Source organism: Lagopus leucura, unplaced genomic scaffold, assembly GCF_019238085.1.
Source record: "Lagopus leucura isolate 7727_CA_CO unplaced genomic scaffold, USGS_WTPT01 Super-Scaffold_100012, whole genome shotgun sequence".
NCBI lineage: Eukaryota > Metazoa > Chordata > Aves > Galliformes > Phasianidae > Lagopus > Lagopus leucura.
The window spans coordinates 14,460,671-14,487,248 of NW_024962267.1; the positions used below are offsets into that span (position 1 = coordinate 14,460,671).

The 26,578-nt window shown below is 42.3% G+C and overlaps 4 protein-coding genes across 6 annotated transcripts; 2 read left to right on the forward strand and 2 right to left on the reverse strand.

Moving 5' to 3' along the window:
• Positions 1 to 22: 22 nt before the first annotated feature.
• On the forward strand, positions 23 to 6,485 carry ORMDL1 (ORMDL sphingolipid biosynthesis regulator 1). Of its 2 annotated transcripts, none has more exons than XM_042875055.1 (4): positions 23 to 115; positions 1,949 to 2,142; positions 3,951 to 4,102; positions 5,163 to 6,485. In XM_042875055.1, exons 2-4 carry the CDS (start codon positions 1,969 to 1,971, stop codon positions 5,296 to 5,298), a joined length of 462 nt encoding a protein of 153 aa, XP_042730989.1. In that variant the 5' UTR covers positions 23 to 115; positions 1,949 to 1,968; the 3' UTR covers positions 5,299 to 6,485. The 2 variants fall into 2 exon arrangements, with proteins under 2 accessions (XP_042730989.1, XP_042730990.1); XM_042875056.1 differs by having other exon boundaries at positions 1,962 to 2,142.
• A 216-nt stretch (positions 6,486 to 6,701) lies between these two features.
• Positions 6,702 to 13,184, forward strand: OSGEPL1 (O-sialoglycoprotein endopeptidase like 1). Of its 2 annotated transcripts, XM_042874537.1 has the most exons (8): positions 6,702 to 6,991; positions 7,326 to 7,569; positions 8,475 to 8,862; positions 9,668 to 9,872; positions 9,952 to 10,100; positions 10,732 to 10,862; positions 11,004 to 11,075; positions 12,943 to 13,184. In XM_042874537.1, the coding sequence occupies exons 2-8, from the start codon at positions 7,364 to 7,366 to the stop codon at positions 13,043 to 13,045; spliced, it is 1,254 nt and encodes a 417-aa protein (XP_042730471.1). In that variant the 5' UTR covers positions 6,702 to 6,991; positions 7,326 to 7,363; the 3' UTR covers positions 13,046 to 13,184. The 2 variants fall into 2 exon arrangements, with proteins under 2 accessions (XP_042730471.1, XP_042730472.1); XM_042874538.1 differs by having other exon boundaries at positions 6,702 to 7,569.
• Positions 13,185 to 16,946: 3,762 nt separating this feature from the next.
• On the reverse strand, positions 16,947 to 20,435 carry ASNSD1 (asparagine synthetase domain containing 1). The gene is made up of 3 exons (XM_042874536.1): positions 18,954 to 20,435; positions 18,256 to 18,437; positions 16,947 to 17,277 (listed from the first exon to the last, which is right to left on the reverse strand). The coding sequence occupies exons 1-3, from the start codon at positions 20,433 to 20,435 to the stop codon at positions 17,031 to 17,033; spliced, it is 1,911 nt and encodes a 636-aa protein (XP_042730470.1). The 3' UTR covers positions 16,947 to 17,030.
• A 4-nt stretch (positions 20,436 to 20,439) lies between these two features.
• Positions 20,440 to 23,326, reverse strand: ASDURF (ASNSD1 upstream open reading frame). Its single transcript, XM_042874539.1, has 4 exons — positions 23,206 to 23,326; positions 21,968 to 22,021; positions 21,358 to 21,433; positions 20,440 to 20,528 (listed from the first exon to the last, which is right to left on the reverse strand). Exons 1-4 carry the CDS (start codon positions 23,266 to 23,268, stop codon positions 20,458 to 20,460), a joined length of 264 nt encoding a protein of 87 aa, XP_042730473.1. The 5' UTR covers positions 23,269 to 23,326; the 3' UTR covers positions 20,440 to 20,457.
• Positions 23,327 to 26,578: the final 3,252 nt, after the last annotated feature.

The window sequence follows — 26,578 nt, forward strand, 5'->3', positions numbered from 1 at the left end:
CCCGCGCGGAGCCCTGCCCACGGGGCGGCCGCCCGGCACTACCTGCTGCCGCGCTTCTCATCCTCGGTGGCCGCGGTCGGAGGACGGGCGGCGGAGTTCCCGCAGCGCCGGAAAGGTGGGGAGGCGCCCGGGACGGGCGGGATGGACGCGAGCCGTCGGCTGCGCGCGGCCGGTGGCGGCGGGCGGGAGCCGGGGCCGTTCTTCTGCGCTCGCGGGGGCGGCGGGGCGGCGAGCCGGGGCCGTCCGTGTCGCGGTGCTCCCGACCTCCGGGATCGGAGGTCGGGTTTTGGCTGTGCGCTGTCGGCGTGTGAGAGCGGGACGCCGTGTTTCCTGCGGGCCTTCGTCCAGAGAGCCCGACTTGCGGGACGTGGAACGACAGAACGGCTGGGTTGGAAGGGAGCTCGCAGCCCGACCGGCTCCAGGCTTTGGGCACCCCCACGGACGGGGCACCGCAGCAAGCCGGGCTGTTCTGTCACGCTGTGTCTAAAAGTCCGCGGTGAGGTGAGAGGACAGGCTGTGAGATGCTTTCTGCTCGTGCCCCGTTTGGCGCGGCCGCGTCGCCTCACGCCTTCTCACCTTTCTGCCGGTTCCACGCACATCACGTAGCAGCACACGCTTCCTACCCTGCGGCTGGAGCCTGCAGCCCTGCAAAGCAGCTGTGCTGTGGCAGTCCTGGGTGCGCAGGTGTGTTTGGACGCAGAGATATGTTTGTAGGGGCCTTGAATGAAACCGTCTGGTGGAAGTAGAGAAGTTGGTTCCAATTTCTTAAGCCAAAATACAGCTGCGTTTCTGGCAGTAGGAAAGAAAACACAGGAATGCAGTAGATGAAGAACATGTCCAGCTGATTAACTGAGAGATGCTGAGGAAAACATAGGTTCATCATATCAAAATACAATACTGACTAACTATGAAATGCTTTGCAACAAAGGGAGATTATAATTGGCATCGCCACAGTTCAATTTCAGGCTCCTCTCGTCTGTTTTCATGTTACCAACTACTGTTAATACATGTTTTACACACATAATACACACATCATAGTGCATTAATCTGTGGTGTTACAGATATGACAGTGCTCTGCAATACTGAAAAAATACTAGAAACAAACTTACTTAACAAAAAAATAAGCCAATTATTTTTGCTAGTGAATGTTCCTGTCAACTGATTCAGAAGGCAGTTAACAATTCTCCATCCCAGTCCGTAAACATTTATAAATAGTCATGAAATGACTATTTATGTTGAAATGACTATTTATGTTTCATGAAATGAAGCAAACTTTTTTCTAGTACTTAATACAAATTGTAGTTCACCAGGCTGATCTCCTAAAGAAAATTGCGGTTAGAAATTGCCTTGTGTGTGTTTGCGTACGTCTGTCAAGTAGAAACCTTCTGAGCCTTTGGCTATCATCAGATAAAAACAGCAGGGTAAGAGTTCCAAAACCTGCAGGGGATGGAAAGCTGAGATCTGATCTCATGCTACGAAAAAAGTAGGAGTAAATTCAGTCTTCCTAGCAACAGGTTGCCAGGCAGGCAGTATATGCAAAATTCCCAAATAGCTGTAATGTGAGTGAGATGAGGGAAAACTGTTTGATGAGAACTGGGAAAGAACAGTTGACATCAGTGGCAGAAGAAAGGAACTGAAGGGATAAAAGATTGGTGTCCTTGCTGGTTTACACCTTGCCCTTGTGACAGCACAGTTCACTAATCCCACATCATCCCTGTTGTGGCAGACCTGGTGGTGTTTGTATTTGCTTGGTTGTTTCTTTGTGAACAAACAGCCCCAACTGTCTTGATTTCTTTATAAGTCGCACTTCACTTGAAGCTCTTGAGGTATGCCTTAGTTTGTGTGCAGCGTTCATTCCAGACCTACTTCTTTAAACCAGCCTCTTCCCTAGTTTGGAGCTGCATGTATTAGATACCTCTACAATACAGTAGTCTCACTTTAGGAACAGTTCTGTTCTGTAGGGTAAAAATGAATGTCGGAGTTGCCCACAGCGAGGTGAATCCAAACACGCGGGTGATGAGCAGCCGTGGGATGTGGCTGACGTACACGCTTGGAATCGGCCTGCTTCACATCGTCCTGCTCAGCATTCCTTTCTTTAGTGTCCCTGTCGCATGGACTTTAACAAATGTGATTCACAACCTGGTGAGTACCTGCTCTTGTTGAGAAAGTTGTTCACAAATGCTTAATTTTAAAAGCAGGCGAAAAGAGGAATAGCTGGGCTGTGTGGATACTGAAACCAAAAACACCTGTATGTGGCTTAGCTGCTGTTGAATGGGTTGGCTCATTTGGGGAGGAGGAGTGATAGAGGATCGCTTTGGATTTAAACATGAGGGCTTTGAGATATTTCTTATTCATTAATCCACTGAATGTAATATGTAAAAAGAGTATTATCTATTAATGTTTCTGTATAAACCTGGTTGTATCTCAACATGTTTGATTTCAGTGCTTTAGATGATACTTTTCCTTAGACAAAAGCATTTGTGTTCTTTTTCTTGCTTCGATTTCTAGTCAAACCAGACAAATTTTAGCTGACTGACTTCAGTGCAGAACTCTGTCCTATGCACGACATGGAAAAAAACCATAACACTGTATTTGGGAGGATCTCGATCACACTGGGTCAAGCCCTGAAACCATTTCTTATTTAGTGGGTTGTGATATGAATTATGACTTTAGCTTCCAGAGGCTTTTGCTTACAGAAGATCTTAAAAATCTCTCTCTCTCTTCTCCCCATGGTGCTATTCATGTAGGTTGCTATAATGACAGCAGGGATGATAGCATGCACTTGCCAAGTTGTTTTCTAGTGGAATGCAGAAGATGGATTTAAACTGCACTTTGGGTATTGAAGCATTTAAATAGCACTTTTTGTTTAAAATTATATATTTATCTTTGAATGTAGAAAACTTTTAGCTGACATTAAAAGCAATTTTAGGGTTTAGGTTGGGTTCATTCTGCATGTATCAGTGCAAAATGAAATGTGGAGTAAGCATTTGGATGTCCTGAAAGTGCCTTTGTTGTTATTAAAATTGAGGTGCTGGCAAAAGCATGAATCAGATAATTAATTAAGCAAAATAATTCTCCAGTAGACCTCCAGACAAGAGGCTGTTTCAAAAACAGATGCTTGGTCAGCTTTCACCTCCTTCATAAGACTTCAGAAAAGCGAGATTTTGTTTCTGGATAAAGCTTTCCATCTCTGTGCATGAGAAGTGGATGCACCTGGAAGAATGCTGAACTCTTTGATATTTTCTGGTAGAGACTCTTGCTTGGAGTTGGCAGATAAAAGACAAATGATTGTTAAAATTGGAAGCTTTGCTCATTTGTTGAAACTGGGCTCTCCTATCTGGAATTGACAGCTGCTACTTCATCTTTCAGAACAGCCTAGCCATGGCATCTTTCCATCAGACAGTAACAAAGAAACCAACACGGTTAAGGAGAGGGACAGATGGTATTCTGTAGGTTGCTGGTATTCAGCTTCCAAGCATCTGAAGCTAGTGGGAAGTTGAGGAAGCTTTTGGAAGTTCTTGTATATTGCCAGTATTCACCAGCTGTAGATTTCTACTTTGTGCAAACTCTGCCTCATAACTCAATTTCATACTGTGCTAGGAAAGCAGTAACATAAATCATCAGCCCAGAACTTGCTACAGTGCTTGTGTAAATTCTGTTGGCTTCATGTGATCTTTGCCATCTAATGTAGACGAGGAAGCATTGCGTTGTGCCTCACGTAGACTTTGGCTTTAATGCCAAATGTGCCACTGACTGTAACTTCAAGCAAAGCACTTCTTGGCTCTTCTTTGCTCTGCTATAATTTGTTATTTCAGGTTAGCAGCTCTTTTAGATAATTCATTTACTCTTTTTTCTTTGTTTTGTTTGTTTGTCTGTTTTGCAATGCATTGAACAATGTAGCAATTACGTAATAGCTAAAAGTACCAATGTACTCATTTATTTTCCTCCAGGGAACGTATGTCTTCTTGCATGCAGTAAAGGGGACTCCTTTTGAAACACCTGATCAGGGGAAAGCGAGGCTCCTGACACACTGGGAACAACTGGATTATGGAGTACAATTTACATCTTCAAGAAAATTCTTCACAATCTCTCCTATAATTCTGTGAGTTCTAAACTATATCATGAATGAAGTGAGTCACAAAACCATGGCTTAAAAGCCTCCATTAAATGAGTTGCAATTTACTTTTCTTTCTTTTTTTTTGCTTGTATCTAGGGAGTACTTATTTACAGGCCGCATAGTCAACAATCTTCCTGCAGTTTTCAACACTAATTCAAAGTACTGGAGTTGAAGTTTGTAAATGGTTATTAATGGAATAGGTTTTAAATATTAGAAACCTTGTGAGAAAACCTATCAACTCTTGAAGTTCTTTAGAAGAAGACTGTGAAGTCGTAAATATTGAAAAGCTAAGCTAATTGTCTGTTAGTGCATGTCCATTACTTTGCAGTAATTGCTAACCGTTCTGTAACTTGTCATTTGCGAGGAATGCGGCAGTCCTCACGAAGGGGATCCAGGCTATTACAGATTGCCTTCTGTTTACACTAGTTATGTAAATAGACTGATTGGAAATTCTGCACCACCTGTTTCTGTTGACAAAAGTATGGTTGCGTAACAGAAAGAAATCTGATACGTATTTAATATCCAGTTCTAAAAAATCATTCTGTTTTTCCTAAAAGGAAGTTGTCTGCTTGCTTGGCAGGGCTGAGGGGTGAGAGGGAAGACACAGTATTCTGCATAGGAAGTTGTCTTACGTCGGAAAGAAATGGGAATAAAAACGTGTAACTGCTCAAAAAAAAAATCCTCTTTCTTCAAAGATAGTTTCCTGTAGGAATGCTGTATTACAGCACTTGCACACAACTCTTCACACACCTAAGAAGCTGAATAAATGTTTCCTGTTTGCTGTAGGGAAAACAACACACTGCTGTGACATTTCTGTAGAGTTGTTTTTTTAGCACTTTGAGGAGTATTGGAAGAAGATACTTAGTCTACAATACTGTTGTATAACATCCTAGAACCTAAGATGAGGTATTTAATACAAGAACACATCCATGGTTAACGGGTAAAATTAAGCTGATCACTGTAGCATCTTTTTCCAGCCATGCTTTGTTGGTGTGCTTGTGGATAAGGCTGTCAGCAATTAAGCTTGCTCCCTTTTCTCCTGCAGGTACTTCCTGGCGAGTTTCTACACAAAGTATGATCCGACACACTTTATCTTCAACACCACCTCTCTTCTGACAGTGCTTATCCCCAAGCTGCCACAATTGCACGGTGTTCGAATCTTTGGCATCAATAAATACTAGACAGAAGGTGTGATGCTGACTGATCCTGACACAGACTCCACTTCTTGGGCAAAGGAAACGAATAATCTGCTGTTATCTAATTGTATTCAATGAGAGATGCATTTACATCTGAGATACAATTACTACTTCCTTGCAGCACTGTCTGGGGCGAAAGTTGAGTTTCTAAGATGCCTTCAAATACCGAAATGTGGATAGGAAACTTATAGATGGAAGATTTCCTGAAGTTGAAGGCAGGCCCAGCTCTATGGTGTGATCAGCACTACAAGCAGATGTAGGTCTGGCTGAGGCAGGTAAGGGAGGTGTGAATAACTGCTGAAATGGGGAGCGATGTTTCACCAGCGCCAGGCAGCCGTGACGCAAATGGTAACTTACTGTATAAATCCAGCAGCCTCCATTCAAAGGACTGGCAACACTTTGTAGATAGGTGAAAGTAGCTGGTTCCTGCTCTGTGGATTGTGAACGGGTGTGTTTGTTGCTGCATTATGCAAGATTGTCTCAGTAAATACCGTGACAGTTGGTAAAAAGGGATGGTATGATTCATGCCTTATCTGTCCTTGTCATTTTTGTCACAGAGACTGGAGAAAGTCCATAACTGTCGGCTCAGGGATTGCTACGTGCACTCGATAGCTCAGTTTAGGTATGCTTTTGCAAGCTGCCACTGTTGTGTTTATTTCAGTTTGCTAACAGAACATTGACTTTTCTATCTGTAATTGGGACTTGCTGAGCCCTGCACCAAGGAGAAGCAGCTACACCATAGAACAAGTGAGAGGAATAAGAGAAATTCTGCACAGATAATAGGTCAGAACAGAAGCGGTGCGAGCAGCAGGTGAAGAGACAGATGACACGGCCGGACCGCGTACAGCTTGCAAAAAAACACAGGAAGGACTTGTACGGAGACCTGCGGGAACGGCAGCGGTGCGTGACCCACGTGAGCTGCCCTGGCGGCGGACGGGAGGAGGTGCAGAGCTCCTGTGCCTGCCTGCCTGCCTGCCTGCCCCACGGCTGCCGGACACGGGCAGCTCGGAGCTGGCGGAAGGCTCGCTTTGTCTGCTGGTTGCTGGGAGGGGAGAGAAGGAAAAAATGTTTGTTTTCCTGCCGGGATAATTTACCAACGTGTGATGAAGATGCTGTTCAAAAAGCGCGACTTTTCTGATTTATTGGAAGTAAATAACTCCTTCTTTGTGCAATGAAGCCTGAGCTGGCTCCTTTTTACTGACATCCCTCACACGGTTTACCTCAGCGCTCTACAGCGTTTGTGTAAAACACCCCCCGGTTGCACGGGTGGCGCTGACGCGGGTGGCGGAGGGGAGCCGTGCTGCCGGCAGGGGGCGCGCTACCTTCCGGCACAAAGATGGCGGCGCCGCCACGGAACCGCGCAGCGTCACTTCCGGGATCTGCCCCGCCCCGTGATGGCGGCCGGGGACGGCGGGAAGGCTGCGGTTACGGCTGCCAAATTGCCCCATGCTGAGTCCGCCCACGCTGTAGCTGTTAGTGCGCCGTGCACGGTTTGTAGGCTCTTAAAAACAGGCTGTGGGCAGCGAAATAGCACGAGGAACACTCGAAGGTAAAGCTCATCGCTGGCAGGAATCGGGCTACGGAGGCAGCGACGCGAGGCTGCTCGGATCGCGGTGCGAAGCGTTCCCTTCCTCGGGGCTGCGGTAGGCGGGGCAGATCCCGAAGGCATCGTCCTCAGGTAAAGCACAGCCACGGGTCCCCGCCTCCTCCAACAACAACGCCAGTTCTTGTTAAGCTCTTAAAAACCGCGGGGTATTCCAGAATAATTCGTAGACTCGCTCAGGTTGGAAAACACCTTAAAGATCAACGAGTCCAACCACGTCCTTACCATAGCACTCTAGCTCTTACAACCCTCTGCTAAACCATGTCCCCGAGCACCGCATCCAAACGGTTTTCAAGCACATCCAGGGATGTTGACTCAACCTGGTGTATTCTATTTATAATCAGCTAATTCACTTGAGTTCTGTAACAGTACGTACTTGGAAACCCCTCTGTGACGATCAGTTGTACAGCTCCTTTCCAGACATCACCACGAGACCAACTGCTGCCAATGAGCGGCGCGGCCACGCGCCTCCTGCAGCCTGCGAGGCACGGCTCGGCTGCGTGGCTGAGCAGCAGCTCCACGCGCTGTGCGAGGCCCCCGAGACTTGTGCTGGGCATCGAAACCAGCTGCGATGACACGGGCGCGGCGGTGCTGGACGAGGCGGGCAGGGTGCTGGGAGAAGCGCTGCAGAGCCAAAAGGAGGTGCACCTGAAGTAAGTGTATACAGCTCATAGCATCCTTCTTATGCAGCCGTGGTTGTGGCTGCAGGTGCTCGGTAGTGACGCCACTGTTATCTGTGATAGCTTCAGTATGAAAGCATCTCAGGAAAATTGATGCGAAGAGGGTATCACACAATCACAAAAGTCCTCTAAGTCCAGCCATCAGCCTGTCCCCACTGTGCTCATTAACCCTGTCCCTCAGTGCCACATCCACCCTTTCCATGAACACCTCCAGGGACAGTGACCCCACCACCTCCCTGCACAGCCTGTGCTCCTCACCACTCCTGCAAAGAAGCATTTCCTAATATCCAATCTGCACCACCCTTGGCACAACTTAAGGCCATTATCTCTCATACAAAGACTGTCTTTCTTTGTCTCCAGCTCACTCCGCAAGGCTGTGGAAAGAAATGCTGTGCATTTATTAAGTTTCATCTTCTTGTGCTAATTTCTTTCCACAAAGGTACACAAATTCTTCATCGATTTTGGTTAAACACTACAGCGGCACTACTAAAACCACAAAATATTTTCAGTTAGGTGAAAATTAATCAGACTTAGGCATTGTTTGATAAGTACATCAACTGGAAAGTGGAAGGCTGTGTTCAGTTTCAGCCATTGCTTTGGAATGGCATAGAGGTAGTTTTAAGAGTAGCAGCAGATTTAAGAGGAATGCATGCCAAGCAAGGGAAAGTTGGATTCTTTCCTTATGTCCCAGTGATAATTATGCTCCATTCAGTACACAGATATAGTTCGTGTCATTTAGACTAAACAAGGCATTTGAAAACATGCTAAAAAAAAAAAAAAAAGGGCTGGGTAGGGCAAGTTTACAAGATGTTGAAAAAGCTATTGTTGTGATTGTGTTACGAAATGCTAATATATTACAATTACTTGTTTCTAACTAGAGCAGGTGGAATAATTCCTCATGTAGCACAACAGCTTCACAGAGAAAACATCCAGCAAGTAGTAAAGGAAGCGCTTAGTGCCAGTGGAGTTTCTGTAGATGAACTTGCTGCTATTGCAACTACAGTGAAACCAGGACTTGCGCTGAGCCTGGAGGTGGGACTGCAGTACAGCTTACAGCTGGTGGACAGATACCAGAAGCCTTTCATACCCATTCATCACATGGAGGCTCATGCACTTACCATCAGACTGACAGAGCAAGTGGAATTTCCCTTCTTAGTTCTTTTACTCTCCGGAGGTCACTGCATCTTGGCAGTAGCACGAGGAGTTTCAGATTTCCTTCTGCTTGGACAGACCATAGATATAGCACCAGGTGATATGCTGGATAAGGTAATATTTCAACGCACATGTGAATCTACTTGTTTTCCTTCTATTGCAGTTAAGCTACTTAAGCATAGTCTTAGCATTAGCCTGAGTACAGCAGTATAACGTGACAGGAGCTTTACATTTTGTTTTCTTTTGTCTGTTTTGAAATACCATAAATTTAAGACGCAAGAGGCTATTAGACATCTATGCTCCTTGGTAGTACCAGTACTAACTAGCTTATTAATTGTATTTTTAGCAAATAGATGGCATAACTGAAGCTGGTAATGGAAGGTTTGATGAGAACCATTATACAAATGAGTTGTATTAACTTGATAAGATCAATAGTAGTATTTTAAAGGATACTGCCAAACCTAAAACAATACACATTAAAACATTTGCTACTAGTTGTTCTGTAGTTATTTGTTCTTTTAATAGTTTGAAAAGCCCGATTTGGCTTTGACAGTCTATACTGCTTGGGTTACTGAGTGCATTCTATAAAATCAGGCACTTCCAATTTTGTTTTCCAGCAACCATATTTTTTAAACAAATTATATTTGTGCTCATGCATTGAAAGAGGAGGGCTGGAATGGGAAATGGCTCAAAGTTGAAAACAACTTTGCTCTCCTTTACCTAGTAATACAGTATGAGAGTCTGAGGTCTAATCAACATTTCCTGCAAAATCTGCTGGTCCTGCTTCTCAACTTGTTCTGGAATTGCATTTCTCATTGCTGTGGCAAAAAAAAAACAAAAACTGTATGCTGATTGCATAAAATGATGCAGAGAACTACATTAAGTCCTCCTGTAATTATTTTCTCTATTTTCTCCTTAGGTAGCAAGAAGGCTCTCTTTAATAAAGCACCCAGAGTGCCACGGCATGGCTGGGGGGAAGGCAATAGAGCACCTAGCTCAAACTGGAGACTGGCAAAGGTACACATTCAGACTTCCCATGCAGCAGTATCGTAACTGTCATTTTTCTTTTTCTGGACTTCAGAGCCTTGTCAACAAATCCATTATTCAGAAAGAAAAAGAAGAAGGTATTTTTAAAGTCAGATACGACCCATGTACTTCATGAGCTATACACAGGAAAACCCATCTAATCATACATTTTTGTAGGTATTCAAGAGGGTGAACTCCTATCCTGCGTTAAGGACATTGCTGCAGCTGTACAGCATGTAGTGGCTGCTCATATTATCCAGCGGACACACCGAGCCATGCTTTTCTGCTTAAAAAATAGCATTTTACTACCAAGAACTGCAACTCTGGTGGGTACACATCATTTTTGTATCATTTTGCATGTTGCTTTTCATATTTAAATGCAATGTCGTTCAGGATGCAGATTTCCCTGTACTATTCCCTGTGACAGAACTAATCATACTGACACATAACATAGATGTCAGTATGTATTAAACTTAGCTAGAATACAAATAATACAAATAAATAGAATACAAATACAAATAGAATACAAATAATACAAATAAATAGAATACAAGGATTAAAGTAATATTGATTTCAGGTATTTCTATGACATCTTTCATAGTTAGGGTTTAAGCTAGAAGGGGATTTTCACACCAACTAACCTGACCTTTTCTAACAGCTCATGTCAGACAGTTTGATCTAGGGCAGCCCAGTACTTCATAGCAGTTCTATTTATAGCATGCTTTCACTCAGGAATAGTTTTTAGCCATAATACACTCACATTCTTTTCTAATAGGGTTTCAGTCTTCAAAAATGGCTTTAGCTTGAAAAAACTTTTTTTTTTTATTGCAGTCTTCAAAACTTTACCTGATGTATTTGTTTTTTAGATAGGATGCTAATTTAGTTTGACCTAGGAGGTCTTTCTTTTGAGTTAATACCTTTTTTCTTTTTTTTCCCCCCACTTAAAACTGCTGTTAGGTCGTATCAGGAGGGGTTGCAAGTAATCAGTATATCAGAAAAGGCCTGCAAACTCTGGCAAGTGCAAATGGTTTTGCTTTTCTGTCTCCTCCTCCAAGACTGTGCACCGATAATGGTGTTATGATTGCATGGTAAGGGCTGGTTTTCTTTGTGTGTTTCTGTAACATTCTTTAAAATAATCAGCATCGGGCATTTCTGTATATGGTAACTAAACCATATATTTATATATTCAGAGAGTTATGACACTTACACATAATTGCTTTCTTGCTTAGGAATGGCATTGAAAGGTTGCACGCAGGATGTGGTGTTTTGTACAGTACTGATGGCATCCGCTATGAACCAAAGTAAGTGACTCAGTTCATTCAGTCTTTCTCTTCATTAATTCACTGTACTCAGTGAAAGTGGAAGCACAGACTAGGACAAAGTGACGAGGAATGTCTCTAGAGGGCATATAAGCTTCCAAAGTTACCATCACTTCCTTTTCTATGTATTTGTTAAGTACATGTCATCCTCTTCCAGTACTCAAGGGAAGCTTATTAATAGGAGGGAGAGCAGCTTTCTACATGATCTGCTAGCGATGGGATAAGAGGGAATAGCTTTAAACTAAAAGAGGTAGAATTTAGATTAGATGTTAGGTGAAAATTCTTTACTCAAAGAGGTGGTGAGTCACTGGACTAGTTCCCACAGAGGCTGTGAATGCCCCATCTCTGGAGGTGTTCGAGGCCAGATTGGACTGGGCCCTGGGCAGCCTGATCTGGTGCTCAATTTAGTGGTTGGCAGTCCTGCTCACAGCAGAAGGTTGGAACTGCATGCTCTTTGAGGTCCCTTCCAACACAAACCATTTAATGATTCTATTATCTTCAGCATTTGTTTTGAGTCAGAGATTTGAATCACCATACATCATAAAGTTTTATGTATTTACTGTTACTGTGGTAGCATGGAAAGCAGGAGCAAGCTAAATAGTACGCTCTCCCTAGCTTCTTAGTTGTTGCAGTCATAAACTTAAATGCTCTGATTCAAACTGTGTTTTCATAATCATAGAATGGTTTGGATTGGAAGAGACCTTTAAGATCATCTGGTTCCAACCCCCTGCAATAGGCAAGGGCACCTCCCTCTGGACCCAGTTGCTCACAGCCCCATCCAGCCTGGCCTTGAATGCTTCGAGGGAGGGAGCATCCACAGCCTCTCTGGGCAATCTGTTCCTGTGTCTCATCACTTTCACAGTGAAGAAAGTCTTCCTAATGGCTGGTCTAAATCTACCCTCTTTCAGTTTAAAGCTAACTCTTCCTGTCACTACCTGCCCTTACAAGAAGTCCCTCCCCAGCATTCCTGTAGGCCCCCTTCAGGTACTGGAAGGCTGATGTAAGGTCTTCCCAGAGCCTTCTCCAGGCTGAAGAGCCCCAGAGGGACAGCCCTCTGATCATCAGATGATTTTACATTAAAAATTCACGTGTGACATAATTTTTTAATAGCTTGTTAAATATGGCTTGTTTTCGGGATTCAAGTAGACCCTGGGCTTAGGACTGACCAAAACGCCAGGTATTGTTTTGAATTGTCAGTGTGTTACAAGTGCCAGCTGGTCTTAAACTCTTCAGTTGTTATCCAGTTTGTGCCTTTTCCAGGGCCATGAAAACACACAATTGGAGGGTTTCAGGATGGAAGTTTTACCATTTTCACATAAGAAATGGTAAAATACTGTTTTCAAAAAAGAATGCTTTTGTATGTATATAAAAAAATATAACTCAATGAATAAAATACAAAGTTATCTTTGCTGTAACTATATATACCATACAATTATCAGAGAAAAATACCTGTCAATCTCTGATGTGTCTTGCATTCATTACTGGAATGTACCATTATTTATCAGCTCAAATCAGAACCTGAATAACATCCCCCAAAGGCAGCTGTGAAGTCACAGACCTTCGTGAGTTAGGAACAGCTGAAAATGTAGACAACTCCCCATTCTAGAGATGTTTTTGGGCACAGGCTCAGAGCATTTTCACAGTCTTACGAGTGAGGAATTTGTGAACATGCTGCCCAATTCTCAGCATTTGGGAATTGGGCACCATTTACTAAACATACTATTGGGAATTTCCCAATTTGATGGTACACAAGGTCTGTGAATCTGCACATCTGAGTACAGGGTACAGTCATCCTACCACAGCAATAGCACTACTTACCTTTTAACATACAGGTCACTTGATTTTCTAGAGCTCCCCTTGGAATTGATATTTCAAGAAGAGTTGAAGAGGATTCCATCAAAGTGCCAAGACTAAAGAAGATACAATGGTCAGCATGTGAAGCACATAAGTAATACAATAAATGCAGCTAAAACTTGTTCACTGCAACAGCACTGAGACAGTTTTCATGTACTGACTTTATGTGGCTTACAAGTGTTGAAGTAACATCCACCAGAGAAATAAAAACATCTCCACGTAGTAGCTGTGCCAATACAACTGAGTTTCAACAGCACCTACTTTTCTCTGCTAGTGAAAGAAGATGATTCCTACTCACTAGAATTAAGATCTAGGGTTAAATCACTAGCACTAATTAATTAATTTATTTTTTTAAAGTAAAAAGAATAACAGTTTAATGTAGGTAAGAGGACAAACGAGCTGTTAAGATGCAAACTCTGGGTTTTGATGCTCACGTGTTATTTCACCTTGCCTTTTGACAATCTGTGCTAGATGATTTCATTACTCATCACATAGGTTTTAACTGGAATAAATACAGCACTAAGCCTGTTTATATATAAACCAATTTTATAAAAACATCTCTTGAATAGAAGCTTCCTTTCTATACATGTTCTTCAGAGTGCATTAATATTTAACTTACATAAAGCACATGTGTAAGTACAGTATGCAGTACCACAAATGAGGCTGCCATGTTTGTCTGTCTTGTTGAAATTCATTGACAAAATTCTGGTTTATTTTTCCATCTCTGCTGAAGTTACTCATTAGGTGGGTAACTGCTTTGTTCCTGCATACTACTTATAGCAGATTGTGAGCAGTCTGGAAGCTCCACTCAGTGGCTGGGGCTGTACAAACATAGAAGAAATACAGTTCTTATGCTTACTTAAAATGTATTTTCTTAGCAAGTAACCATTTCATCAAAAAAAATGTATTATTTCAGTTCATACAAGAATTTGTCACTTTAGCAACAACATTCAAAAAACAGATAAGATGGACAAAGAGATGTACACAGAGTTGATGAAAGTATAATCAAGAGAAGAGACAGAAAGCATCCACCGAAGTCAGAACAAATGCAAGAAAATAGGCCTCCAATACTAGCTGAAAAGAAAAAGCAGAAGTCTTTATTATAATGGTAATTCAGCATCACTTGCTCAGAACCACATCTCTCCAGGAGGTGGAGTAATAGCTGTAGATACTGCTTCAACCCAATGTTACCTTGTAAAACCTTAATTGTCTTTTTGCATCAGAGCAAGTCTTAGTTTTTTTATTTTACTTCTTCATACCATGGATACTTAACTATTGAATAATTCCATCAACCTGTATGGTGATGACGTCAAGTGCTTTCTTGAATCTCTCCACAAGCAGACTAATGGAAAAAGCTGTATGGGCAACCAGCACACCAGGAATTCTGTATCACAATACCCTGTAAATACCTTTCTGAAAAGCCATTTCTGGTAGCGTGGAGATTATCTTCTTGAACTTGGGGCCTAGAAGCCATGCATCTGTTGTGGCTGGACCATAACAGCAGTTACGCCTTTGGAGCCTTCTGCAAACATACTAGACTGCTAGCTACTTTTTTTAATTTCAAAAAAACATCTGAAACCATATGAACCAAATGTAGTTGTGCTCTAGGCCACTTAAGAGACATTCTCGCTAATCAAGTAACAAATCCATGTAGATATTCAAGAAATATTAATTTTAATGTCTGCAACTTATTCATTTTATAATGTTATTGCTCCTAAACTGAAATTGTTACTTTCTAAATTATTTGGAGGCTAATCCTAAGACCATCAGAATAAACAAAACTCTTCCTCTTATAATACATCCTGCAAATCGCTGTTCCAATTAAAAGTGAAGACTGATGCATGCTTAACTGCAGCCTGGATGTTATAATAAGGGACAGTTACTCTTAATCACAAATTAATTTCTCACGTTTACAAGGATTAAGTAATGACTTTTTTATTGCAAATGTGTGCCTGCATTCAAGTACATGCACTACCACATCACTATTTCTAGTATAGAAGATGCATCTCACATTGGAAGAAATAGAGAATGAACAATGCATGATTTGCTGGCAATTGCACAAGCCTTAGCCATGTTTTGGGAACAGAAATTGAAGCTGAAGAAGAACGATAGACATACTAAAAACAACAGAACATACAGAAACGGTAAGTCCAGCCATCTATTCTTTCACAATAGAGGTAAGGATAGTGAGTGGAACAAGTTCCTCAACCCCTGGCTGTTAGGAAGTAATGCTAGTAATGCTCTGCACACAGTTCATCATCTCGAATAAGGTCATAGGGCAGCTGACCTGCAGATACCTTGCAGCCCTGCACTGCTAGCATGTACACAAACAGGAATGCCTTGTCTTCACCCCATGCTAACCTTCAGGATATCGTTACAATACATGGAACATCATCAGTTTATGTCACCTCATGAGTCATTCTGCTTTTAAAGTTAAACAAATTAAGTAAACACAAAATCCATCATTAAGTTTTATCTTTGTTAAATGTTTGAATTGTACAGTTGTTAATGCAACAATCAAGTTGCTGTCTTTGCATATGCGTGCCTCACACTTCCACTACATACTGAGTCCTGATGAAAATTAGTCCAACTTTTATATCCATGTATGCTGACAAGTGCTGTGCTATTTGACATCTACACAGCTGAAAGGTTTAGCCAGCAAATTCCACCAGCCATCTCTCAAAAGTCCAGTGGGTTTCTTAACCGTAGAAGAGCATACCTGAATCCACCAGTGCTTGCAGCGATGCTGTCAGGGAACGTACTCGTTTTTCAGCTGGCCCAGCAGTTCAGTGGGAAGCTCTGCGAGGTAGCAGTTTGTCTCTGCTTAAAGCCAGCCACCTAGGGGACATGGTGAAGTTGTGCTGCTTGCTGTTGTCACAGCAAAGGCACAAGCGTTTTCCTGCACTGCCACGTTTGACCACTAGGTCGCCTCATCAGCTCATTCAGCTCCATGTAACACTTTTGTCAGGCCTGAGTATCCCTCAAGAATATTCTGCAGTATTTAAAATGCAATATTTCGAGATGCTATTAACAACATGAACAGAATATTATTTAACCAAAAAGTTACAGCACTATTTGGAAGTAACCACTACATTTCCTAAGGACAAGATAAAAAAACACAAGCATTACTGCAGGTTCCCCTGGTATGTAGTCATTTTTTTTTTTTTTTTTTCCCCCCTTACAGAAACAAACATTTGGCCAAGAAACTGCAAATCATAGTGATAACCATACTTTAAGGAATAATGATGAATTTATTGTTGATAAGTAATAGGTTAAACTGAAAGCAAAAATGCTAAAACCAAATTGCATGGTGTCAAGTAATAGCACAACAGTGACAGCAGAGCAACAAGATCCCAGGCTGCAGCGAGCAAGGGTTTGCTCAAACCCAACAGCAACACACAAAGAAATAAGGGAAAGAAGCTGCTTACCTTCAGAAGGTCTCAGGTATGCACGGACCTCCAGCAAGATGCCATCACCTCCACTGCCAGCCCTTAAATGAGCTCTGGGAAGGGGTGGATCCTGGTCCCACTCTTCCTTTCGCTCAGATACATTGCATGATACATTGCATGCACCTGAGCTCCCCGAGTCTGCCCTGCCTTCCCACCAGATGCTCCATCACTGTTTCAGCTCATGGCTTGACAACTACGCATAGTTTCCTAAGGCTAATACCTCGAAAACCAAAAGGTTAAGTGTGATGCATAGGGGGCAGTGGCCCACGACCCTCAGCTCTCGGTGGTTCTAGCAATCCAGGTCAGCTCTACACCGCATTCTCCCTTCTAAAACCATAACTTGACAGACTGGAAGATTCAGTAGGCACTTAGCTGAGGAAGGAGGAGAAGAAATGCCAATCTCTGGCTATCCTCTGCTCCACAGAGACCAGCATTCCCTTCTCCCCTAAGGACGCATTCATAATGTGTCTACGACAAGTATGTACTATGTGTATTGTTCTGTTGACTGTAATAATGCCCAAATGTGCAAAACAAACAAACTAAGCCAAACTTTTTTTTAAAAAAAACCCAAAGATTTACTGAATTTACAAATAGGATAAATAATATCTTCAGATATAGCTTTATAATTCATCTACTAAAATAACTTCAGTCTGTTGCATGTGTGGTGTGCTTTTTCATTGTTGCTCTCCAGTTTTGCAATCCGAGATCCAAACTGTACAGCCCTTTTTGGCAGAATGCTTGAAGCTTTAAGGCCAAGTTCCTTGGCTCCAAGGCGCAGAAGCAGCTTCTCACCAATTCCTCGAGGTAAAGTCAAGTCTGCTTTCTCTGAGATGGGCAGCGAGTTGAGGAACGAAACGACATCTTCATCAATAAAGGGAAACCTGAAGACATGGGGGAAAACAGATTGTGTATTAAAGATCAGTGACATGGTACTGAGGGAAGTCTCCAAAGCAACTATATTGTCTAGGAAGGTAGGTAAAAGGTACAGTTAAACTCAGAAGCCCAGAAGTTTTCAAATTTTGAAGTAACACCCCAAGATAACTTTAAAGCATTAAAAAAAAAAAAAAAAAGCTGTATAAAGCCACACCATAATTTAGAAACAAAATTGTCTACAAGAAAGATCTTAAAGATCTTCACAACCATCTGAATGCCAGGCATTGATATCGATTCACATGCACTATTAACACCTGCCTGCCACTGCAAACACTTCCTGCTAAAATGAAAATGTGTGATTAAGAACATGCCTGGAAAGACACCACTGGGCACCAAAACCTTTCATGCACTTGAGCAGCCTCGGCTGTTAAGACTACAACTAAAGGGATTTTTTTGCAAGTCAGTGAATAGTAGTGTGGAGGAGGTGAACTCAAAAAACCCAATTCTTTAAGTATTCTGACTTAATGACATGGAAATGCATGGGATGTCTATCTTGCTTTTATCACATGGATAGGAATATGCAGCCTTGATGCTGGTGCATCACAGCCTCTCTCTCTGTGTTAGGAAGCTGTCATTCTCCAGAGTCACTCCTTAAGCTACCTCAACAGAACACTACAAAGCTGAGAAGACTGCTGCACTTAATGATAAAACCCACTTGATTTTGCTTTCTCCAACATCTGTTGCTGCTTCTTAAAACATCCAGATGGAAATCCAATGTTCATGTTGCTAGATTTCCTTAAGTAACTCTGCCATGGCATTACAGATTACCTTCTTTTTTCCCCCCTCAGAGAGTGCATCCTAATACAAATGGAACAGAATTTGGAGACAAAAAAAACATGCAAACAAGTTTCAAATAAAGCTTTTTCTCAGACTGATAAAACTAGAGCCTAACCAGTAAAACCAGCTTTGTTTCATGTTACTATTACCTGGCTTCTTTTCCATGATCACCAATAATCCTGTCATCTCTACCAAGATTCCTAGAAGAAATGCGACCTAACTCCATTTCAAGCTCCTTATTCAAACCTTCTAGGCCACATTTTCTGAAGCAAACGCGATGCCGGGAATACCCAGCAAGCTGTTCATCTGCTCCAATTCCTGTAAGCACAACCTAAGGGAAAAGAACAAAAATCTTCGTTAATACCAAGGGAGGCTAATAGTACATAATGGATCTTAGAACTACACACGTGAAAACAACATACAAGAAGGAAAGAAATATTCTCTGTAGCTTGAACAGTCAGACTATAATTACATAAGATTGCAAGCAGTCATCTTGTCTGTCATAACTGATAGCTACTTTGTCACAAAAATTGTCACATTAATCCTGAGGAACACACTGAGTTTATGGATTTGTTCAATTGGATTAATAGCACTTGCCTACTAATGAGTTAAGGCATTGACTTTTCTCCTAGTCACTACTGCTTAGTCAAGCTTACAGAACAGCCATTCACAGAATCAAGGAACTGAATGCAGGCTTTAATTCCAGAATTACTAAAGATTATCGGTATTGTATTCTGCCACTGAACTTCAGAAGCCTTGTGAATATTAAAGAGCCCAGCTAGTTTCTGAAACATTCACAAATTAAGTGTAAGAAAGAAAAAAAAAGACTATAAGAAACAATCAGTACCTTTGCAGGACTTGTGTATGGTTTCATTTCTCCTTGCTTATGAATATAGCCCTCTCCTCTGGAAGCAAACCAGATTGCACAGCCAATGCTGTCATCCAAAACTGTATCCAGAGGATAAATCAAGTGATTGATGAATCGTTGTCTCATTTCTTGCAATTCCTTTAGCGTGACATTAATTTCCACAAAGTTCCAGGTTCTTGAAGGGTTAAGGGCTTCTAATTCTTTCAGTCCCGCCCTACCAGTAATTCTGTCAGGAACATCAAAGCAAGATAAGCGATCACCAGTTTTAGCATCAAGATCTTCATCATTTTCTTGAACACGATGCAAATCAAGCTGCATTTCCTGGCCGATACAGTTTTTAGGGGTACCTGTTTGCTTAGTTTGTTCTTTTGGCATGAAAGCTACGTTGAGAAGATCAATTGGTTCCTCCAAAGGAACATGTCGATCAGCAAGGGCTGCAATAACCATAGAATCAACGCCACCAGAAAAGAGCACTGCAACATGATCTTTCCCGGGAAAGACACCCTCAGCTTCTCTTGTTCTCTGATCTTCACCTCTAACTAGTAATAAAACTCGTCTCTTTACTGCCTCATCTAAAACATCAATGAACTGATGGACTAGTTTTCTCTTGTGCTCCTCTGCAAGATATCCCTCAAGAGTTTCTATGGAAACCACGTGGCTCGTGTTGTTACTACCAGTGCTTGCACACTCAGCTGAGGCTTCAGAAATGGTTCTGTTGAAGGGCGTTACTGGTGTGCTGAGACATAGTTTTGACTCATTCATCACAACAGAGATGTGATCTGGTAAGTCTTTTGAAACTCGATCCAGAATATCAATGAATATTTCTTCTTCAATTTTCTCTGTGCAACTGTACTTCCATGGAAACCACGTTAAAGACAATGATTTAGTTGTCACACAGCCCTTGAGATCAATTTTGAAAATTCCAGACGCTGGGACTTCTTGACATCGGTTGCAAGATTCCAAATTCACACTTACAGATGTGAGACAGAAAACACTATCACTCACATCACTGAACTGCCAAAGCAAACTACGACGACCAAAATAATCTCTACCAAACCATAAGCTGTGTCCAGATGCTTGATAATAAATAAAAGACCACGGACCCCGAAGTGATGAGAAGAGCGATAAGAAGTCAGCATCACTACTGCATAGTGCAAGATGACGAAACATAACTTCCGTGTCGTTCTCTGAATCTCCTACGTGCACTCCATTAAAAATTTCTCCATTCCAAAGCAAAATATTGTTACTGACATCTTCCAGAGGCTGAGGAGTCATCAGTCCCCTCAGGTGAAGCACATGGCCAGAAAAAAGACACTCGTAGGACGGCTCAGACACAGTCTTTATCAACTGTTGGCTGCTGTCTGGTCCTCTTCTTCTAAGACGGCAGTACAGATCCTCATTAAAGCCATCACAAATGGTATGCTGACTAGACAAGGCAACAACACAACAAATACCGCACATGGCGACTTGAAATTCAGATGGACTATTTCTTGACTTTAGTTTTCTCTGAGTTTTCCAACTCTTGCTGTGCTTTCTTTAATTGATCTAATGTATCTGTGTGATGAAAATACCAGAGTAAACAGTAAATGAGTTCATACCTAAGAAATGAGTGTCAGCTGTACAATTAAAGACAGGAAAACAAAAGTAAGAAACATGTGTTACAGTATTCATCTATCACAACCATACCTCACTGCAGCTTATTTGTCTTCAGTAATACAAACATCTTTTTCCCCTCAAGGAAATCCATACTACAAGTTTAATAACGTAAAGAAAAAGCCAATCATCGCCTACATAATCAATATGGTTTACACATTTGTAGTAAGAAAAGTGAATACACAGCGTGTCAACATGGTAAACTCCAACCAAAAAAGATACTGACAACTGTTCAGTCCAGGAAGTAGTTTTATACTTTTGAATTTATTTCTAACGCCTTTGTTCAATTATCACATCTCTATCTTCCATTCCCTTTTCTTGATAATCCCAAGAACTCATTCTCTCAAGCACCTGAAGACCTCTAGACTTCTAGCTTTACTTCTAGTTCCATACTCATATTTTGTGCTCATCCCATGAAATCTTAAGGGTTAACAATTAAAAAAAAAGGAGGAGAACTGAGCATGCACAGCTTCCCAAAGGGTGCTGAGAATAGTGATTCCTCTGCGCGAGGACTCTCTCCTGTATCTTCAGCACTTGCTGTTTTACCACTCGTGCAAATCAAGCTGAAACCACATTTACCCAACCCAGAAAAGCAGGCACATCTCAAATCCACTTGGTATCTAACATGCAGTTGCCAGCTCTTCCACTTGACTACAACTTTGAAATCCTTAACAGCTACAGAGAAAGCTTTTAAACAGTTAAACTATTACCTTTTACACTGCAAACTTACTTTTGCACTGAGACAGTGTTTCTGTTCGGTCTACAAGGAAGAATATGTTGCTATTGGGTTGCTGCCTATAAACTTTCTGTAAAACAAAAACAATGCTGCATTAAGTAAAAACAACACAGGCTGCAACCACACTGCAGCACAAATCCATGTAAGACCACTGAGATACCCTTCCTTTTCATGTCAGAAGGCTACTTTCTACTCTGCCATGAGCAACACCCTCATGTTGCACCAAAACATTTCAGGATCGACCCACAACCATTCTGCATTTTTCCTTCCCTTGGGGGATCATATTTTATGTTACATCATACACACACGAAAATTAGGAAGATTTTAACATAATCTGACCTACTCAAACATTATCATGCAAAAATTCAGCTAAAACAAATAAAATCTTCCGACACCACACTGTGTTACACTGCACAAGTGTAAATACATCCTCAAGTGGTGTGGAGAACAAAACATTTTGGTACTAGGCCACACCTGCATTAAAATCTTTAGCACGATAATTGAAGATAACACATTTACATATGATTTTTTGGCCCCCTTGCCTCTAAACAAATACATCTGATGCTAAAATGAAGTAGCCAAAAGAAATTTCATGATTACTTACCCTGTTCTTCTTTAAATTAGAAAGCTCATCAACCACAACCTTCTGTTCTTTAATCTGAAAGACAAAAGACACGTATCAATGTAATTATTAACAACAAACTACTGTGTTGCAATCCCAAAGATGAAAACCTTCACCCATACTTTAAAGACAGCTAGAAGAATCTATGCCACTGTTCCCTGAACAGACCTCTAAAGTGAAAGTGGACATAAAAACGAAAAAGGTATTCCATTAGCCATTATTCCAAGCACACTACATAACTAAATTACAGTTAGCATGCTTCTTTTGAAATCTAAGTTACCAAGTCAACAATAAGCCAATGAAGCAGTCTAAGTAACTGCTTTGGAAGGGGGTTATCTTGCATGGGTTAGCATTGCTCCCATCCCCCAAAAGCAGTCATTACTGAGAAGCCAAAGTAGCCGTAGCTGTTCAGAATCTGAGATTACTTCCCTCCCAACCTTCTCAGAAGGAACCAAGCAAACATGTAAATAACTATTAACAAAAACATCAAGCAATTTTGAGAAACAGAACTTACCTCCACAATACTTTATAATCTGATATTTTCCAGCTTCAAAACTAAAACAGTAACAGAAACAAACAAAAACCCCCTACAAAATCAAAAATCAAAAGAAAAAAAAAAAAAAAAAAAACAACAAAAAAACCAACACCCTAAGAGAATTGTGAACAATTGTACTATACTGGAGTTTCAGCACAAAGTTCTTATGCTGGATCTACCACCATCAGTTCAACTGCACTGACAGAGACAGCCCGGTGCTCCTGTTTTCCTGGACAACAGCCACCAACGACAAAGAGCAAGCAAGAGCCCTCCAAAAAAGCTGAAACAGAGCAGAAGTGGTTCAGCACTCACTGTTATCTGTAAGCACCAATCACACAGCTCGCTCTGCTCCTTTCTGCCTCCTGGAACTGGCGCAGCTAGAACTAACAACTACAAGGCCGGATTAGCCAAACTAAACGGAGCACACAGAAAAGGCTGCTCCAGCAGCAGCTACACGAGCACGTAGCATTTATTACTACGAAAAGGGCAGTTTGCTAGTAGGGCTCACAGGCGCCGGGCTCCCCCAGGACAGAGGCTCCCCCAGGACAGAGGCTCCCAGCCGAAGCACAACGCAGCCTCAGGTAGGCCTTCCTCTCATCCACGCTAGCCCAACAGGCTGCACTTTACCCTCCCTTCCGAGCCGCGAGAAGCCCCAAAACAACGCCTAGGGCTACTCCGAGCTCACCTTCCGACTCAGCTCCTCTTTATGGCGCAGCTCGGCGCTTTCCTCCTCCTCCCGTCGCGACATAACGCCGCTTCCCTAACCGGACCACAACACGCCACCACACGCACAATGCCTGCGCCTCCCGGCGCGCAGCTTCCTGCTGCTACAGCGCACGCGCTACCAATGTAGCCGCAGCGGGTGCGCATGCGCGGTGGGGAGTAGCCGGTTGCGTGTCGCGCGCTGCAGCCGTTCGGCGCGTGCGGCTGAGGTGGAGCTGCTGTCGCTGCGGCTGTGAGGGCGGTGAGGGGCGGCTTCTCCCGGTGCTGGCTGCTGTCCGGTCGGATCGCTGGCAGCGTCCTGGCACAAAGAAGGACTTGGTGCTAGTCCCGTGCTTGTTGCTATCCGCCATCTGTTCTGTGGGAGCCAAGTAGAATATTTGCAATGAGAGCTGAAAAATGGTTTTCCGACAAGTAACAAAGCAGAAAATGAAGTGCTTCCCTCTGAAGTAGTGCAGTGCTGGCCCTGCAGTGGAACTGGGTGGCAGAATTTAGTTAATCTGTGTGGTGATTGCAAAACAAGCCAGGTTTTGGAATCTTCATTACATGACATGTTACAGTAACCAAGGATGCAGAGTGAATGCTTTCTCATTCTGTGCTGTCTTTGAAACTGTGTTGGTGCGTTGGTTTATGGTGCAAGTTAGATATTGGAGAAGTAGCAGGGTGTCTTCTTGAAGCTGGCTTGGAAGCAGAACCAATGAGTTAAGACCACCCAGCCTGAGTGTTGGCATCATGAGTAGAACAAAGAAGTACCTCATGTCAGCAGTGAGAGAAGCAGGCTGCTGCAAAGCCACTGACTGCAATGGTGTGGAGAGCATACAGGGCATCGTCCCACTTCCTATCTCTTCGTGCTGAAGTGAAATTGGTAAGTGTACAGTAAGAGTTTGAGACACTATGATAGGTAGTAGCAGATAGGGGTGTAAGAGATCTCTGGTACAGGCGGTGCCATGTGGGTGATGTGGCAGAACTTAGGAATACAAAAATGTTTTGTGTTCATAGCAATCTTTTCTTATTTTTTCTGATTGTAGTCTTTGTAACCAAAAATCAGTGAGGTAAGTTCATCGTTCTGAACATACATACAATAAAACTGTGTAATCACTCACACTGGAGACCTTTGTCTGACCTGAGCTCATGCTTTGCTGGCAGGAAAGAGGCTCCTAAATTACTTGTTGTATGGGATCTGGTGAATCATGGCCCGAACCTCTGATTGATCACCTGAGGTGAGCCATGAGTTAGCCACAGGAGCACAGATGAGGGCAATTCACCTGTGCTGCCGGAAGGGGTGGAGCTTGGCTGCACCTCTCCTAGACCCTTTTAAGAGCTGACTGCCAGTGGGAAACAATTTTTTCTGGAGATCCATTCTCTGGAGTTTTGTAGTGAGCCTAGGGTGTGGATAAGCTTTCTATTCTCTTGTTGTTGTTGTAACTTGCTTTGCCAAACTCTCTTGTTTATTTCATTATTATGACATCTTTATATTTGTTGATTATACGCTTGTGTTGGGGTTGCTTAAGTCTGTGGAATTGTCAGAGGTGCTGTGTTCAGTAGCTCAGTTGAACTATTCCAATTTTATATCTGTGATGACTAGAATCCAACTCTTTGGTGTGTTGCATGTTGCTATAGTATTAGACTTTATCGGGCCCCTGAGCACACTGTTCTTGCCTATTTTGGGAGTGCTAGTTCTCTATTAAGGAAAAGCTGTTTGAGAGACAGCAGCAAACTTGGAGCTCTGAGTAAAAGCTGGAAGAAGCTTTAGCAGGACATCCCCAACTAGGTGTCCTAGGAAGCCTGAATCAGGGCCTGCTCCTCCTCTTGAGAAATGTAGTTCTTTTCTTGTTGCTTTCAAGCAGAGCCTCTTGTGTTTGCCTTTCACCTGAGCCCCTGTTGTAGTTGTGGGGCTGTGTAGGCAGGATGTACATTTGGACCTGGACCCTGACCCACTGACTTGTTTCCCAGCTGCCCCCCCCTCATCTTGTTACTGGGACTTGCAGGCCCTGGTTACTCTGTCTAGACTTGACCCTGACTTGTTGATGACTTACCTTCTCATTTTTACCTTGGACCTGCCTCATCACTGTGAAGTTGTTGAGTGAATTGGACTCTGCATCAAACCTGGTGGCTGCTGCTGGGTCTGCCCTGCTTGCCATGCGTGTATACTGTGGGACAGCACCCTTACTGCTGAGGCCACAACCCCTGTTCACCCTTGCTACCATCCTTAGTTCCTTTTCCCTAACACCTGTGAGGTTACCTAAAGTAACATTCTAGTAAGGGCTAATAATATTAGCAAACACGTAGAGCAAGATGTCATGATAGAGACAACGAAACCCATAAAGCAGGTAGATTATGCTATACAGTATCTGGAATAAGAGAAAAACTAGATTGTAGCTCACACGCTTTTTATGAATTTCTGCAGTGTCAGTCTCAATTAGTTGTTGCTAAAATAGATAAAAGTTTACCACAAGTTTGGCAGTCTCTACATGCAGTCCATGTTATATTTTACCAGATTGCTGATCAGTTGACGTACAACATTATTGCTTCCGAGGAGAAATACATTATCTGCCATATTTTTTGTTTGACAGCCAAAGTAGTTCTTGTTCACCTGTGATTCTCTTAGCATGATGCAGGGAATATGAGCAGTGAGGGAGCGATGAATCCGTCTTGCTTCAGTCATCAAGCCTGATACTTAACTTCCAGTCACATAATTGTTATCATAATATCTAAGACAGAAAGAATTCAGCTTGGCTGTAGTTTTTTTAGTCTGGATACTTCTGAATGAACACTGTTTTATCAGTGATCTGATTTGAGATTTACAAGCGATGATGTAATTTGTAGAGGACATGATGTATTTATCTTCAGTTTCTGTAACTTATTGGCTCTGATGCTGTTCTTGTTCTTTTCAATGAATTGCTGTAGGTAATCTCTTGTCGTTCCTGTTATGTATAAGAGAAGTACAAGTGAGACTAGCATCATAAGGATACTTACTTGAAATACTTCAATAAGTTGGATTGCAAGTAGTTCAGCATCCTTTGACAATCTAACAGTTACGACTTGTTATCTAAGAAAGATCTGGAGAGGCAAAATTCAAGACAAATACTTCAGGAAGTTGATGTATTGATATCTTGCTTCCAGGAAATTGTTATATAATGTAACAGGATGTCTGTTTTTTAAATGGTGATTATTTCCTAGGATAGGTCTGAAATTAGCCTGGATTGACCAAATCTTTTTCGTTTGAATTTAATATTGAGACAGCTGAAGACATTCTTGCTTATGATAACGTAACATCTCTGCTGTAGAAAAAGCAATTGTTTACATTGAGATGTTAAAAAGGGAGAACAGATAAATGC